At 43.6% G+C, this 17,820-nt stretch overlaps 1 protein-coding gene across 2 annotated transcripts in view; it reads right to left on the reverse strand.

The window, feature by feature from the left end:
• Positions 1 to 162: 162 nt before the first annotated feature.
• Positions 163 to 17,820, reverse strand: part of gpm6bb (glycoprotein M6Bb) — a 33,744-nt gene continuing 16,086 nt past the window's right edge. The window contains exons 2-7 of one of the 2 annotated variants that reach the window (XM_077001964.1): positions 8,015 to 8,201; positions 6,000 to 6,156; positions 5,639 to 5,819; positions 5,306 to 5,379; positions 4,661 to 4,726; positions 163 to 2,333 (exon numbers count right to left, since the gene is read on the reverse strand). In XM_077001964.1, the coding sequence (XP_076858079.1) occupies positions 2,184 to 2,333; positions 4,661 to 4,726; positions 5,306 to 5,379; positions 5,639 to 5,819; positions 6,000 to 6,156; positions 8,015 to 8,201 (815 nt within the window). In that variant the 3' untranslated portion in view covers positions 163 to 2,183. Of the gene's footprint in view, positions 2,334 to 2,398; positions 3,900 to 4,660; positions 4,727 to 5,305; positions 5,380 to 5,638; positions 5,820 to 5,999; positions 6,157 to 8,014; positions 8,202 to 17,820 lie in introns of those variants that run through there. The other variant, XM_077001965.1, reaches the window with a different exon arrangement.

Genomic DNA, 17,820 nt, shown 5'->3' on the forward strand with positions numbered 1-17,820 from the left:
GCGTGTGTGTTTTATGCATCCGTATATGAGTGTTTGTGCATTTGACCTGAGTTATTGAGAGATCTGTGGAGTCTATTGAAATGCAGGTCTTTCAGACAAAAGACAAAAATGTTCAACACTGATGATCTACATTTTTGGATAAAAATTAAAAGGAAGCAGCAATATGACAAGATTATTTTTCATTTATTAATTTTTCCTGAACAACATTTATGAGGTTGGTTAATACATTTTTATGAGAATTGACATAATCCAGCATCGCAAAACCTTTCGGTTTGCAAAAACGGCATCGTTTCGGTTTGCAAAATGGGGTTGAACCCTAACCCAACCCTAGAACAGTAGAAGAAGCCTTATATCTAGGCTGTGTCCCAATCCTTCAACTTATACATACGTCCATAGTTGTAATCAGTTTGAAATGTCCTGGACATATGGAGCTGTATCCTCACATAGAGAAAAACAGTTCTGCTGAAATAGATCTTTTTACAATTCTAGGGTTAGGGTTCACCATTCTAGGGTTAGAGGTTTACCATTCTTCAGTTTAACTCATGATTCATTAAAGCATTTTGGAGAGTCTCTCCAAATACGTGTCTGCACGTTAACATTTAAACTGCAAAGAGTGTTTTATAGTCACAGCCAGTGGCCTAAACGCCACATGGTCAGGGTTGCTGCACATAATTGCAGGATAAAAGTATGCAATGGATACCTTCATAAAATCAGTTACTGTCAATATAACATCAAATACCAATTACAAGTAAAATCTAAGGGAATCCCTCAGTAGCTGTTAAGAATACTAACAGGATACAAACATTGTAAATTTAAACAATTCATACTTTTGAATTAATGTAATAAAATTCTACTTAAGCTACTGTAAATAAGAAAATCAAACAGCTGAAGAGAAAGGCAAACGCCATCTAATATCTGTCACTACACACTGCCTGAATCACCATGGAAACCATCCTTCATACAATAATGAGCAAACATTAAATATCCTTGTAACTCTCCACTGCTAATAGATGCACCTTTTGTTCATACCTCACATCAAAATATACTGACAAGTTCTCTTTTCTTTATAAAAAGTTCAGTATCAATATCGTCCATAAACTATAATTTAAAGAAGTCACTTCTTCATTTGTTGGAAAAACAACAATTTGACAATTAAATCAAAACACTGTATATTCTAATTAAAGCACAAAACACAGAGAAAAAATATCTGTTTAGATGCTCTGGATGCTTTAATAATTTGAGGTTAATTTTTTTTTTCTCTGATCAATCTTCAATACTGATTGCTACTTGTTTACATTTCATGATGTACAATCTGAAACTAGACATTTTATTCAATGTAGCTATATGGTCTGGTAAGTGGTTTCTGTGGTAACCTACAGTGGTATGTGAGGTAGACGAGGTTTATTCTTCATGGGGACATTTGTTTTTTTAAGTGTATTCCCTTGATGCCTACAACAGATAACACTACATAGGAATCCATTACAAACAAGTTAGCCCAAAGAGGTAAACCCTAATACTAACCCTAACCCTATTCCTAACTGAACATGTTACCCCTAACCCTAACTGAACAGGTTAAACCCTAACCCTAACCAATTAAGCAGGTAAACCAAAACGGGTAAACCCTGACCCTAAAACAGGTCCGGGCATTTACCAGCAGTGTTGCTCAGCCACCAAATGCCACAAGGCATTCACAGTGTTCTCAAGATGACAAACAATGGGACTCTAGAATCAGTAATTATAGAGACAAATTGGAAAAATCTGGAATTTGATTCTTTTTACAAAATTCAAAAACCCATAATCCGGTTTTTAAGTAAAACAGTATATTTGTGTCAGAAGTGGTCTTGTAAGGTGTATCAGCTTGTCAATAACTTGTCAATGAACAGTGCAATGTTTGTATCTTCAAAGGAGCTACAGTAAGAAAAAGGTGATTAAAAATCGAAACCCAAGGTATCTGTACAAAAAACGGTATATTAAGTACAAAAGTAAGCCCCCTCAGACTGTGTGAAGGGTTAGTGCAGACAGGAGCGCATGGCTGCATTAGTGTGTTAGGAGCAGGGTTAGTCCGTGCTGTAATGCTAGGGGCCAGTTGCTGGTGTTTCAGTATAGAACAGAGCCGATGTTCTTTCCTGGCTCGCTGGCCTGACCTCTGGGGGTGCGGTACCAGGGCCTGTGAGGGGCCGTCCTTACGAGTAGGAATTAAGGCATTCTTTGGAGTGCGATTGGATGTCTCGCAGCTCCCGCTCCTCCTTCATAGTGATGTCGTGGTACGTGTGCACGTGACTGGCATCCTTAAGGTAGGCCCAGTTCGCCGAGAGGATCATGAGATAGTGGATCTGCAAGAGAGAGGCTGTGTCAGGAGAGCAGGGAGCACGCTAAACACCGCAAAGCAGCTACGCAAGCACAGCTCTGTCTCCACAACACACACACACGCATACACACAAATGCACAGATAATGCAACACCTATGTTTCAGCACATTTTGTTATTATTATTATTAGGACAGGGCACATTGAGAGGGAATGGGGCTTCAGAAGGACTTGGAACATGATGATGGTGGTAAGATGTTAAGCAATGCAAGCCAGCTTATGAAAGGTGTTAGTGCAGAAATGAATGTTCAAATAAATAAGCAAATGACTGCTCTGCGTGAACTGACTATCATTAATCACATAGTCAAAATAATAATAAAAAAGACCACTGGTTGTGTTTTATAAACAAAGTGTATTTATTTTGTAGAGAAAAGGCTACATTTTCCAAAATCTTTATGATTAACTAATTATGAAAAAATATGTAATACTGAGTAAAATAGGCAATAAAAATTGAGGAAAATTATGCATTGAGTCATATTTTAGAGATACTTCTAAATAATATATATATATGGCATATGAATTTAGCTGCAATGTAGGCTGTATGGCATGTGAAATAATTTTCTCTTAACAGTGTTATAAATTACAGTTTTTAACGTATACTGTTTTATTTTGCATGCTTGTGCAGCTGTACACAGGAACCGTTTCCTGTTAAACAGACATGCAGCACCCTGTGGTGAAAAGCCCACTAAGACAATATCATTGTATCTTCACATAATGACACCATTTCTAGTCTTTGAATGCAACAGAATTAAAAATCAAGTGAGCCCACAGTTCCAGCTGCTGGTAAAAAGCTGGATATTTGTCTCTGGGCTCTGTCACTTATACTCACTGAAACAGGATAGTATATTTGTGTCAGAAGTGGTATTGTAAGGTGCATCAACATGTCAACTTGTAAATAGCTGGATATGTATCGCTGAGCTCTGTCACTGATACTTTGCCAAAAACAAATCTCTAAAATATGACACATGGATTAGACTGCAAAGAAAAAAAAACATTAAAAACGAATGGAGGTGATTCATGCTGTAAACCTTTTTGGCAACAGATCGTGCCAAAGGCTGCTGGAACTAATATGACTATTATGAAAAATTATTTTGTAGGAGGCATAATATTTTCCACCCAATACTTAATTTCAGAAACAACTATTGACGTATGTTTCTGGTGATATTCACAAAGACTCTTGCAGGAATTTCAAGGCTCCCAGTGGCTCAAAGATCATTGCTGTTCTTATCAGATGACTCCTGCTAATTTACATTTAGGTTTTGGTAAAGAGTCTCTGCATTGGTTTCATTTTACGGAAGCTCACCCAGTGTTCTTGGGTACGGGCTTCATCTGGCCATGTCTAAAACATCTGCATGCAGCTCTCTATTTACAGACTGGGGCATAATTCATGGAAATGTTCTGATTTTGTGGCATTTCTGCACCTGTCTATATAACTGCAATATGTTTGGAGCAGCTAAAACTTAGTGCAACAGTCTTCTCTGCTCTTAAACTTCAGAAGGGCATAGTTATACGTGGCGGCCATCATGTAGATGAGCTGAGGAAGAAGAGAAGGGAAAAGAGGTGAGAACCAGACCTGCCACAACAGCAGTAATATGGGTCACCAGGCAACAGCGGTACTCTGTGTCACCAGGCAACAGCGGTGCTCTGGGTCACCAGGCAACAGCGGTGCTCTGGGTCACCAGGCAACAGCGGTGCTCTGGGTCACCAGGCAACAGCGGTGCTCTGTGTCACCAGGCAACAGCGGTGCTCTGGGTCACCAGGCAACAGCGGTGCTGTGTCACCAGGCAACAGCGGTGCTCTGGGTCACCAGGCATCAGTGGTTCTTTGTCACTGCTTCACCTAGTAACCATTCTTCTGATTCTTTCAAGAGTGATCTTGTGATTGACAAAAATAGCTGATTCTGAGATGACATACAACATAAAAGATGACAACCTGCCATAAGCTTGTTGCTGAAGGAGGTACCTCAACTCTATGTTCTATTTACATTTTATTTTTTTTGCACTACCCAGTTGTTCTGTCCCACACCGATGACAACACCAGTGACGTCCAAAGAGCTCATGAGCCTCCCGTCTGAGAGTGCAGCATGACCCGACAGTGGAGCTGAACAGACAGAGGGCTGTTCAATGTATGGCTGTCTCCGCTGTCCCCAGGGCTTCACAAATGAAGCAGATGGATTGGTGGTAGATGGTGGTAGAGATGAGAAGTATGCTGGCCAGTGACGTTCAAAGAGAAGGAGAGGAGGAAGGCTGCATACACCCCCTACAGGTGAGGATGTATAAAGGCCCTCAGACTTACCAGAGCAATGACTGTGGCTCCAGCACCAGCACACGCTACGATGTACAAGTGGTACGACAGGTAGAACTGCAACCCAGAGAGGAGGTGAACAGGCTTACATTTGACAAATATATATTATAATTATTTCCTCCGTAAGGTATAATACAGAGCTAGAGCTAACACATTAATGCTGAAGCACTTCATGTTCATATTAAGATGCTTAGAGGAAGGACAAAGTTCAACATTCTGTCCTTACTTTGGTCATAGGGATTCTGTTTACAACACAGATGACATGGGCTGAGGTAGCCACTGAGGTAACATGGGTTCAGGTAGCCACTGAGGTAACACGGGCTGAGATAGCCACTGAGGTAACAGAGGCTGAGGTAGCCACTGAGGTAACACGGGCTGAGATAGCCACTGAGGTAACATGGGTTCAGGTAGCCACTGAGGTAACACAGGTTCAGGTAGCCACTGAGGTAACACGGGTTCAGGTAGCCACTGAGGTAACATGGGCTGAGGTAGCCACTGAGGTAACGCTGAGGTAGCCACTGAGTGACATGTGCTTTTTGTTCTGGTCTTTTTTCTTTTACACAATGATACTTGACAAGTTGGCATGAAAACAGTGTCCTACTGGATGAGTAATACAGGAGAGAAACTGCAGCATACCTCACTAGTGTTGCATATGTCCAGTAGTGTGGAGCCACACGCTACCCCAGGGGTGGCCCGCCAGGGGATGAGTCCTACAGAGAAAGGTGTAAGTTAGCAGGTGGCACATATAAAACATCCACAGCATGTGTTTCAGCTCAAGAGCAGAGCACATGTGAGGGTGAGGGTTCGTGTCACCCTGATATTTAGTTGAAGGGACTGTGTCTACTCGTCCTGGAATTAGAACTATATCTATAGAATTATATTTGAACTATAAATATGGACTTTTGCTCAGGATGTTAGAGTTACAGTATTAAGGTTATAGTTATTGTACTAGGTCATTTGAAACCGTACCATATTGACGCATATCCACACAGATGGACTGGTTGGCATGCAGGTTGGTGGGTGTGTCACTGACAGGGCCACGCATGGATCCGCAGGTTGACCACATGTTGTAGAACAGAAAGACTGGCACAGCAGAGATGCCGAACACACCCAGCCAGGCAATACCGAGGATGTACGTCAGGAGCACAAACTATGAAAGAAATGACAAGGACATCTTGGCATCAGTGCCACACAGCAGGGAGGCACAGTAGGAGGACAAGGTATTTAGCTAACTCAATATGTTACCTTATGTAACATACTAGTTTTGTATTTAGCAAAGTAAAATTGAAATGTTCACTGATGCATTGTGGGATTGTGGGTACATCTGTACCATGGCACTGATGCAGCGGCCACAGATGGTGGTCTTGAACTCGCTGTGTAGCTCTTTGACTGCACTGGTGGTGTAGAAGCCCTCAGCCAGAAGAATGATCCCATACAGGAAGAAGAAGGAAGCAATACCATAGATGGCGTACTGCATCAGCTGGATGCTGCAGACAAAGAAAGAGGGTCGTGAAAGTAAGTGTGCTGTCCATGTGTTCATGTGTGTGCTGTCCATGTATCTGAACGGTGTGTATGTGCTTTATACATTTAAATACTTTGGCACAGAAACAGTAAATTTTCATTAGTTTTACTCTGCTGTAAAGCACCTGCTCACACTACAGTACCAATAGGCAAGACAGGAGAGAACAACAATGACAATATTTTGTAATATATTATTTTTCAAACTCTGAAAGCTTTACACTGAAGATTAAAACCAGGTTTGTAAGGTTTGGGGTACAAGTGTTGGGGTATAAGAGTTAGGGTGTAAGAGTTAGGGTGTAAGGGTTAGGGTATAAGGGTTAGGGTGTAAGAGTTAGGGTATAAGGGTTAGGGTGTAAGAGTTAGGGTGTAAGAGTTAGGGTGTAAGGGTTAGGGTGTAAGAGTTAGGGTGTAAGAGTTAGGGTGTAAGGGTTAGGGTATAAGAGTTAGGGTGTAAGAGTTAGGGTGTAAGGGTTAGGGTGTAAGGGTTAGGGTATAAGGGTTAGGGTGTAAGAGTTAGGGTATAAGGGTTAGGGTGCAAGGAATAGGGAGAGCTGAGCTTTGGTCCTACCACTGTTTCTGAATTTTTGATCACACAGCATTGCGACATACATTCTCTCTCTCTCTCTCTCTCTCTCTCTCTCTCTCTCACACACACACACACACACACACACACACACACACACACACACACACACACACACACACACACACACACGCACACACGCACACACACACACACATAGTGTGCAGTGAGACTTCTTCCTGTGACCCATCTGGTTAACACACTGCACAGAGACGAGACAGACACACTGCTGTTCTGTCTCCACTGAGAATTCCAACAGTTACATTCAAAATGAATGCCATATATCCAGTTAGGTCTCAGAACTGGCTTAGACTCGTATGTGGTGCTGAATGCTCTAAGCAGGGTTTTGTCCTTTTGACTGAAACCCTGAAAATATTCTAGGATGATATTTTACAAGCAGTTGTGACAGATGTCTGCCCTCCAAACCAAAGCTGAAATAAAACTCAAATCCAAGGCTTTACATCTAAACCGATAACAGGTAATGGCTGTCTGAGACAATCTATTTTTGAAGCAAATGGATAAATCTAAAAGTATACTGCGGAGTGAGTGTAGCTGCCTCTGGAGTTGTGGTATTGAATGAAAAATCTCACATTAGGAATGTTTTTCTTGAAAGGATAGTTAATAAAAGGCAATTTGAGCTCTTCTGTCCACATATACTTCGCACCACACATACCAGAAGATAGTAGATTTGGCTTTGTCCTGACAGGATTTATTTGTCACACTGCGGAAGGATGAGTGAGAGAAACAGCTGAAAAAGATTTTGTATCTTAATGTGCTGTTTTAAAGAGATGGGGTGAAAGTAAGGCCTTTTGTAATGTAAGGGTTGGGTTTATTAACAGGTATGGTTATGATTACTAACAGGTAGAGTTATTAACAGGTAGATACTGCTCAGCAGTGTTAAAGGGACACTGGAGAGGGTCATATATTAGCACCTAGATCAGGGGTGCCCATTACGTCGATCGCGATCGACCGAGGAAGTGTCGGTCGATTGCGAAGGAATGTGCGTAGATCAAGTGACATTAAAAAGTTGTATTTTGATTGACATTCATGGTAGCCAATCTGACGTCTAGGGTTTGACACACGCAAATCCCCCCCCAACAAATTTCGTTCGCCACCTCACAACCCCCCCGACCCCCCGGTAGATCTTTCTGACTTGGTCATCTTATAAGTAGCTCGCAAGCTGAAAACTTGTGGGCATCCCTGACCTAGATCATACATGTGCAGAGCCTCTCAGCACGTACATGTGTGTGAGTGTGGCGTGATCACTGGCGTTCTGGGAGAAGTGTGTCTCCAGGATGGTGAGAGTGCCGGTCAATGCCACGTGCCCACAGCCACAGAACAGAGACACTCCGCAGAAACACAGGATGGTGGCCAGCAGAGAGGCATAGGGAACACCTCCTAAACACCTAATGCAGCAGTCCAGGCAACCTGCAGAGAACACACACACACACACACACACACACACACACACACACACACACACACACACACACACACACACACACACACACAAAGACCCGCATAAAAACAATGCCTTTACTCTATGGCACTTGCGCTTGCTATAGCACCATCATAACAGGTGTTGCACCTCCTGTGAACTGTGTGTGTGAGCAGTGTGTGTGAGCAATGTATGTTTATGTATGTGTGTGTATGAGCAGTGTATGTGTGTGTGTGTGTGTGTGTGTGTGTGTATGTGTGTGCGTGTGTGTCCAGTGTATGTGTCTGTTTGTGTGTGTGATTGTGAGCAGTATATGTATGTGTGTGTGCTTGTGAGCAGTGTATGCATGTGTGTGTGTGCTTTGAGGAGTGTATGTATGTGTATATGTGAATGAGGAGAGCTAGAGTCTTGCATTGGTCAAACATGGACATTGATTTTCTTTGTGGTGTAAGTCATTCCCAGTGAAGCACCATAAATAAGGCCACAGGAGGTTTGTGGCTGTGCGTTATGCAACATCTCAGCGGAAATGTACAAGTTCACATGGAACAAAAGACACACATGATTGCAATGTATTTAAGGCCATGTACAAAAAGACTCAGTTCATGAAGAAAGAGGCCCCTGACAGAAAATAGATGTAGGCAGAGAGAGGGCCCTTTAGGCCCCTGACAGTATATGGATGTGGGCAGAGAGAGGGCCCTTTAGGCCCCTGACAGTATATGGATGTGGGCAGAGAGAGGGCCCTTTAGGCCCCTGACAGTATATGGATGTGGGCAGAGAGAGGGCCCTTTAGGCCCCTGACAGTATATGGATGTGGGCAGAGGGAGGGCCCTTTAGGCCCCTGACAGTATATGGATGTGGGCAGAGGGAGGGCCCTTTAGGCCCCTGACAGTATATGGATGTGGGCAGAGAGAGGGCCCTTTAGGCCCCTGACAGTATATGGATGTGGGCAGAGGGAGGGCCCTTTAGGCCCCTGACAGTATATGGATGTGGGCAGAGGGAGGGCCCTTTAGGCCCCTGACAGTATATGGATGTGGGCAGAGAGAGGGCCCTTTAGGCCCCTGACAGTATATGGATGTGGGCAGAGGGAGGGCCCTTTAGGCCCCTGACAGTATATGGATGTGGGCAGAGGGAGGGCCCTTTAGGCCCCTGACAGTATATGGATGTGGGCAGAGGGAGGGCCCTTTAGGCCCCTGACAGTATATGGATGTGGGCAGAGAGAGGGCCCTTTAGGCCCCTGACAGTATATGGATGTGGGCAGAGGGAGGGCACTTTAGGCCCCTGACAGTATATGGATGTGGGCAGAGAGAGGGCCCTTTAGGCCCCTGACAGTATGTGGATGTGGTCGGGCTGACGGTGGTGAGCACTGTTCTTGCTGGGTAAGGATTAACTCTGAACTGTTTCCTTGACAGCTCACTAAGCCTCTCAGTGGTCGGCGCTGCTGTCTCATACACACACACACACACACACACACACACACACACACACACACACACACACACACACACACACACAAACTACTGCCAGTAGATGGCTTTCATTAGACTACAAGTACGAAACTGCTAGTCTATTTGGTTCTTGAGTTTTGCTTTTGAGTTTAGGGCTGACATTAAACAAATGTTTAAACCTTAAAATAATTCTGAATGTTTCTTTCACCATGTATAGAAATGTTGATTGTGTAAATATTTTTTTGATTATCATCATCATGGGTCTGTCAGAGACACTGGTCCACACACAGCAAAGGACTCCAATGACGCTATAGCCAGGCAGCGCTGCTAACGGCAACAACAGCATACGGTGTGAGACTAACACTCTTTAGCACACAATTATTATTTTAACCACCATGTGTAGTGTTCGGCTACACGGTCTGATCAAAGTCGCCTTTCCCACATCAGCTCTCTGATGCTCTTTAACAGCTATTACATCTTCTCACTTGCTTTTTCAGCTGGTGTTCAGGAACCACATCAGGACTGATGCTAGTACATAATGAAATAACACTGGCAAACTCCAAACTGAAACTGCTCAAAATGTTCATACTGCTAAATAAACACTCACTCGCTCTCTCACTCTATTGCTCTCTCTCTCTCAAGATCTCATTGTATTATGGATTGCAGAGATCTAGCAGATTTTTCAGTAGTCTTATAAAATTTCACTGCTGACTTTAACAGTATCAGGGATAAAATAACATGAATTCATGCATTATAAGTAAACCTCACAATGTTTTTAGATTTCCAAATGGATGATTTCAAATATTATTCAGGTAAAAACAGCACTATAGGAGCCAAAGAACAAAAAACGGCGTCATGATAAACAGGGAACACCACAGACAAACACCACAAAACCACAGACCAACACTTCAACATCACAGTAAGATACAGTCCAACACCACAGAGGAACACTTTCCTACACCGTAGAAAATTCTTCGCATGCACTAAGACAGGGTCTGGAACTACAGTGCAGTAACTGCATAACATCTGCCTTTTAGCTCTGCCCCAAATCTACAGAGAAAATACAGCACTGCCCACATGAACCACAAGGCAGAGCCCCAAATGCTTCACATTTATAGTATGGAAAACAAGGCCTGCATGAGTGCCACCACAGAATTTTCAGTAGTTTACAGCAGATATGAAGATCTATGAATGGTCAGTAATGCTGAGGGTGACCCATCAATACGTTTGATTATTCTGTGCCTGGAGCAGTAACGTGAGACATCTGCATATCACAGTGGACTACGACCTGGACCCAGGCCAGAGGAACGCTTGGAGCCCTTTTCCCTCCTGATGACTTACACATGCTGATATTCCACATACACATCCAAAGAAGAGAAGGAGAGAGAGAGAGAGAGAGAGAGAGAGAGAGAGAGAGAGACAGAGGGAGACAGATAGAAAGTGAAAGGGAGAGAGAGAGAGTGACATGAGTCTTGTGATTCATTCACCATCATCAAACTCACAGGATTTAAATCACGATTGGCGTGGCAGGAGAGACATAGCAGGAGAGGTGTAGCAGGAACCAGACACAAAACCACCAGTGTGTACCAGCAGAAATGTGAACAAACTGGAGTCTCTATGGAGATGGCTGTTGAATTAGAGAGGTCAGCCCAGGGCTTCGTGCTTCCAGAGATTTCTATAAGATCCTCAAATCCAAGTAACTTTGAGATGTGTCTGTCCCAGAATGCACCACAGGCAGGAAGTTGCATAAACAGCCAGAATCCTGCTGGTCAGTTTATGATCCTGTGTTTTGCAGTTCCAAATATGAGGCTGCACACACAAATTCTCAAAAACCCATTCATAAAGATGCATACACACACACACACACACACACACACACACACACACACACACATCTGTGACCGCTCCTTCCCCACTCTGTCACCACTGCCAGAACTTTAGTACATGAAACCTTCTCTTTCACAAATGGGACCTTCTCTTTCACAAAAACACACAGACACAAAGTCAGTCACACAGTTGCATGAGTGTCATCTACTTCAAACATTATCTAACTCTAGTTGTAACCGATCCCTAACTCTTACCCAAACTATACCTCTGATCACCCTCCACACTCCATCACTTCATACTCCATCACCCCATTCTCCATCACCCACATACTCCATCATGCTCCATACTCCATCACTCACATACTCCTTCACCCTCCATACTCCATCACCCACATACTCAATCACCTCATTCTCCATCACCCACAAACTCCATCACTCACATACTCCATCACCCCATACTTAATCACCCTCCACACTCAATCACCTTCCATACTCAATCACCCCCCATACCCCATCTCCCTCCATATTCCATCACCCCCATACTCCATCACCCACATACTCCATCACCCTCCATACTCCATCACCCCATTCTCCATCACCCTCCATACTCCATCACCCTCCATACTCCATCACCCTCCACACTCCATCACCCTCCATACACAATCACCCCATACTCCATCATCCCCATACTCCATCACCCTCCATACTCCATTTACATTTACATTTACGGCATTTAACAGATGCTCTTATCCAGAGCGACTTACAAAGTGCTTTGCTTCTGATCACAGAATACATCCTAGGCAGAGGTGGGCAGTAACGAAGTACATTTACTTAAGTACTGTACTTAAGTACAGTTCTTGAGTATTTGTACTTTACTTAAGTTGATTTTTTTTAAATACTTGTGACTTTCACTTCACTACAGTTGAATAACAAATACAGTACTTATCACTCCACTACATTTCTGTCCAGCTCTCGTTACTTGTTACTTCCACACACAACTCTCCTCTCCTCCCCCGATAGTATTTTCACAGGTGACAGCCTATCAGCAATCAAGGATGTGTCTGTGAGGTGTAAAATCAAGTTTGGTGTCGCTAGTCGTTCTTTTCCTAAATAACAGCAACATGAACGGAGACGGCGGTGATGGAGCATGCCAGGGTTGCCAACTTTTCAAGATCGCTTGGAGGGAGATTTGAACCTGGACTTGGTGGCGAGTGTAAATTGTTGATCGGGGGGTGGCGAACGTTACCGGGGCGGTGAAAAATGGACACAAATTAAGTATTATATCGCGATCGCCGGTGGTTGATAGATATAGATCAGAGGTAAATAAACTAGATTTTTTTTCGGCGTGAGATATCGGAACTGTGGCGTGAGAGCGTGTGAAAACGGTCAAATGCGTGTGTCTCACGCTCAATGCGTGAGAGCTGGCAACCCTGGCATGCTCTTTTGCACCCATGGCCGTATCTCGACAAAATGTTCCAGTTTTCTGAACGGATGAATCATTCCTATCGTTTTAAATGCATGCTTTGTTTGCCAAAAACAAACTATATCACTGCATACAAAAATTCACCGTCCCACCTAGGGAAGTATATTACGGTATGCAGCCTAAATGTTTTGTTAAGTAACTATGTAGTCAGAGGATATGGAGTCAAATTAGGGTCTTTAATGGTGACGAAAAAATAATATCGCAAATATAAGATTAGCATTTTGCATTTTACGTTCCTAATTTATTTCTGCAATACTTTCCCTCTTTTGCGTTTCTTTCTTTTCTTTGCGTTTCACATTATATGTTGCTGCTTTTTTTTTGCAATACTTTCTCCCTTTTGCGTTTCTTTCTTTTGTTTGCGTGTCACTGCTTTTCTTTGCGTCTCGCATTTTACGTTCATAATTTTTTTTGCGCTTCTCTCTTTTCTTTGCTCCGGTTTTACCCTCTGTGTGGGGGCGGGGAAAGAGGCGTGGCCAAGAGCAAAAGGCGTGCTGTGAACGTTCAGCGGCATCAGTTGAACCGTCACACAGCGCGGCAATTTGGTTACTGGTATCATGGCAGACGGTCGCCCAGCTGGACCACAGGTATATGCGTGCAGACATAGACATCAGGTGCTAAAGCACCACCAACTCTGCCCTTTATCAACGAAAGTGTCCTTTTAAAACTTCGTTTAAAAATATATATATTATTATTATTATTAACATTTTACTGAGGTCAGTTTGAAATGATCTTTTGAAAACCTGAGCGATTAAAAACAATGCCCTGAAATGCGCCACCACCTCGCACACACCCGACCTCTCTCTTCCTTTAACACCAGATGCGCTGCAGCAGCAGTTCAGTTCAGCGAGTGGAAGGAAGCTGAACTGACGCTGAACGTTCACAGCACGCCTTTCGCTCTTGGCCACGCCTCTTTCCCCGCCCCCACACAGAGGGTAAAACCGGAGCAAAGAAAAGAGAGAAGCGCAAAAAAAAATTATGAACGTAAAATGCGAGACGCAAAGAAAAGCAGTGACGAGCAAACAAAAGAAAGAAACGCAAAAGGGAGAAAGTATTGCAAAAAAAAAGCAGCAACATAAAATGTGAAACGCAAAGAAAAGAAAGAAACGCAAAAGAGGGAAAGTATTGCAGAAATAAATTAGGAACGTAAAATGCAAAATGCTAATCTTATATTTGCGATATTATTATTTTTTCGTCACCATTAAAGACCCTAATTTGACTCCATAAGAGGAGCTTTGCAGTAAGGCTAGTGAAATGACTTTGCCTGCTCACTCCACTGCTAGGTCTGCTAGGATCACTATAAATAATGTTAACATTATATTGGCAAGTAATTCAAACTACGGAAACATCAATAAGGGAAACCGTGTGGGTTAATCGAATCTTGTCAAATAATGTTTCCATTCTAATGTCAGTGTAGAATTAATGTCAATAATTCTAATGTGGCTGTGATTTCTAGTTTGAAAAGAGTTTGTTAGCATGTTGGGTGGCATGGAGTTGGCGGGCTTTAGCCATAGGCCTACTGCAAAAGGTTGTAGCAAGGTTAGACTACCAAGATGCCACACTGCTAATTTTACTTTGTCTTTGTTAATATTGACTGTAGCATAATGTTGTATTGGATGACTGAATACCTAACTAGCAAAGAGAGAAAACCGTCATTTTATTATTGACTTTTAATATGGTAACATTATTTGCTTAAACAGGTTAGGCTAGGCTAATCAGTGAATTGTGGTTTTAGAAAATGTTTTTGTTCCTTAAACTAAAGTGTAGGTTAAACTTTTCTGCTACCACTACCTGAATGATGTACATCATTGGAATATGCCTTATGGATTATTATCAAAGACTGTGTGATTATTATGCCCAAAAAGGATTTAATACTTTTAAACTATAACTTTTTTACAAATGTGACGGAAGGTGTACTTTAATACTTAAGTATTTTTAAAAGCAAGTACTTCAGTACTTTCACTTACTGTAAGTAAGATTTTGAACATGCAACTTTCACTTGTATCGGAGTAGCATTTGACCAGTGGTATCTGTACTTTGACTCGAGTAATGAAATTGAGTACTTCGTCCGCCTCTGATCCTAGGTAATAGTACGGATAGGCCAGAATTCAAGACACCATTGAGTCAGACTACTACTAAACTACAGGAGTCAATATCATTACCTAGTGTTTTGCAAGTTAGACGTTTGCCAAGAAGCACAAATAACCATAGACAGACATACAGTTTAAGAACAACGGCAAGTGGTGTCAGCTGAGTTAGTGCTCTGGTAATAACTCAACAAACAGGTGAGTTTTCAGTCTACGCTTGAAAATTGCAATAGACTCTGCAGTCCTAGCAGCTAATGGAAGATCATTCCACCATCTTGGATCCAGGACGGAGAATAGTCTGGAGCTTTGTCTTCCATGAGACTTTATACATGGAGTTTCGAGTCGAGCCATGCTTGAGGTTCTGAGTGTTCGCTGTACAGATCGGCTTTTTACCATGGACATGGAGCCAGTCCATTTTTGGCTTTGTAAACAAGCATCAAGGTTTTATATCTGATGCGTGCCGCTACTGGAAGCCAGTGAAGAGAGCGTAGCAGAGGAGTCACATGTGAGAACTTGGGTAGATTGAAGACCAGTTGTGCTGCAGCATTCTGAATTAGTTGTAGAGGTCTGATGACCCGTAGAGGAAGACCTGCAAGTAGAGAATTGCAGTAGTCCAGCTTTGAGATGACTAGAGACTGCACAAGCACTTGAGTAGCTCCATCACCCTCCATACTCCATCACCCTCCATACTCCATCACCCCCATACTCCATCACCCCCATACTCCATCACCCCCATACTCCAGCATACACATACTCCATCACCCTCCATACTCCATCACCCTGCATACTCCATCACCCTGCATACTCCATCACCCTCCATACTCAATCACGCTCCATACCCCATCACCCCCATATTCCATGACCCTCCATACTCCATGACCCTCCATACTCCATGACCCTCCATACTCCATCGCCCACATACTCCATCGCCCACATACTCCATGACCCTCCACACTCCATCACCCCATACTCCATCATCTCCATACTCCATCACCCTCCACACTCCATCACACACATACTCCATCACCCCATACTCCATCATCTCCATACTCCATCACCCTCCATTCTCCATCACCCACATACTCCATCACCCTCCATACACAATCACCCCATACTCCAGCACACACATACTCCATCACCCCATACTCCATCATCCCCATACTCCATCACCCTCCATTCTCCATCACCCACATACTCCATCACTCCATACTCCATCACTCCATACTCCATCATCCCCATACTCCATCACCCTCCATTCTCCATCACCCTCCATTCTCCATCACCCTCCATACTCCATCACCCTCCATACTCCATCACCCCATACTCCATCACCCTCCATTCTCCAGCACACACATACTCCATCACTCCATACTCCATCATCCCCATACTCCATCACCCTCCATTCTCCATCACCCACATACTCCATCACCCTCCATACTCCATCACCCTCCACACACAATCACCCCATACTCCAGCACACACATACTCCATCATCCCCATACTCCATCACCCTCCATTCTCCATCACCCACATACTCCATCACCCTCCACACTCCATCACCCTCCACACTCCATCACCCTCCATACACAATCACCCCATACTCCAGCACACACATACTCCATCACCCCATACTCCATCATCCCCATTCTCCATCACCCTCCACACTCCATCACCCTCCATACACAATCACCCCATACTCCAGCACACACATACTCCATCATCCTTCATTCTCCAACATCCCTATACTTCATCACCCTCCACACTCCATCACCCTCCACACTCCATCACCCTCCACACTCCATCACCCTCCACACTCAATCACCCTCCACACTCGATCACCCTCCATACTCGATCACCCTCCATACTCCATCACCCTCCATACTCCATCACCCTCCATACTCCATCACCCTCCATACTCCATCACCCACATACTCAATCACCCACATACTCAATCACCCTCCATATCCCATCTCCCTCCATACTCCATCACCCCCATACTCCATACTCCATCACCCCTCCCCTACCCTCCTTTGGATGTACTTCGTTCCTCCTGGCTGAACTCCTCTAGAGTTTCCATGGCTGCTTCTCACACGTCCACCAAAAATTCCTCCTTCCTCCCCACTTATCTACTCTCTCTCTCTCTCTCTCTCTCTCTCTCTCTCTCTCTCTCTCTCTCTCTCTCAGTCTCTCTCTTGCCCGCTCTCTTTTCTGGCTTATTCCTTTGCTATGCTCCTTTCCTATCCTTCTGCTACATTCTTTTCTGAACAACACTCTTTTTCAGTGTCTCTCTCTCTCTTTCTCTCTCTGATTCTTTTCTTTGTTTCTGTTAGACGGTCCTTTGGCTTCCCTTGTTTGTAGAATCACACTATGAATGACAATCAAGAACTACCCAGTTGGAGTCTGTGTGTGTGCGTGCGTGTTGACTGCCCAATAGAGGTATGAATGTGTGTGTGTGTGTGTGTGTGTTCCCAGCCCAACACAATTCAAGGGAATATGGGAGGGAACTCCCCACTCTGAAAGGCTCCATATGTGTCTTCTGCATATATTACTGCAAAAATTATCGTAATATAATCCACCATCTGCTGATGGATTTATTAACTAGAGCACACCAGAAAAGAACGAGAAATACAGAACAAACTGAAGATGAGAGAGAGACACAGAGAAAGGGGACTACACACAGGGGAACATGAGACAGGACAGAAACAACATGTCCACACACAACCAGCTTTAACCCTGACCACAGAAACAAACGAAAACTAGGACACTCCCAG

Source organism: Brachyhypopomus gauderio, chromosome 4, assembly GCF_052324685.1.
Source record: "Brachyhypopomus gauderio isolate BG-103 chromosome 4, BGAUD_0.2, whole genome shotgun sequence".
NCBI lineage: Eukaryota > Metazoa > Chordata > Actinopteri > Gymnotiformes > Hypopomidae > Brachyhypopomus > Brachyhypopomus gauderio.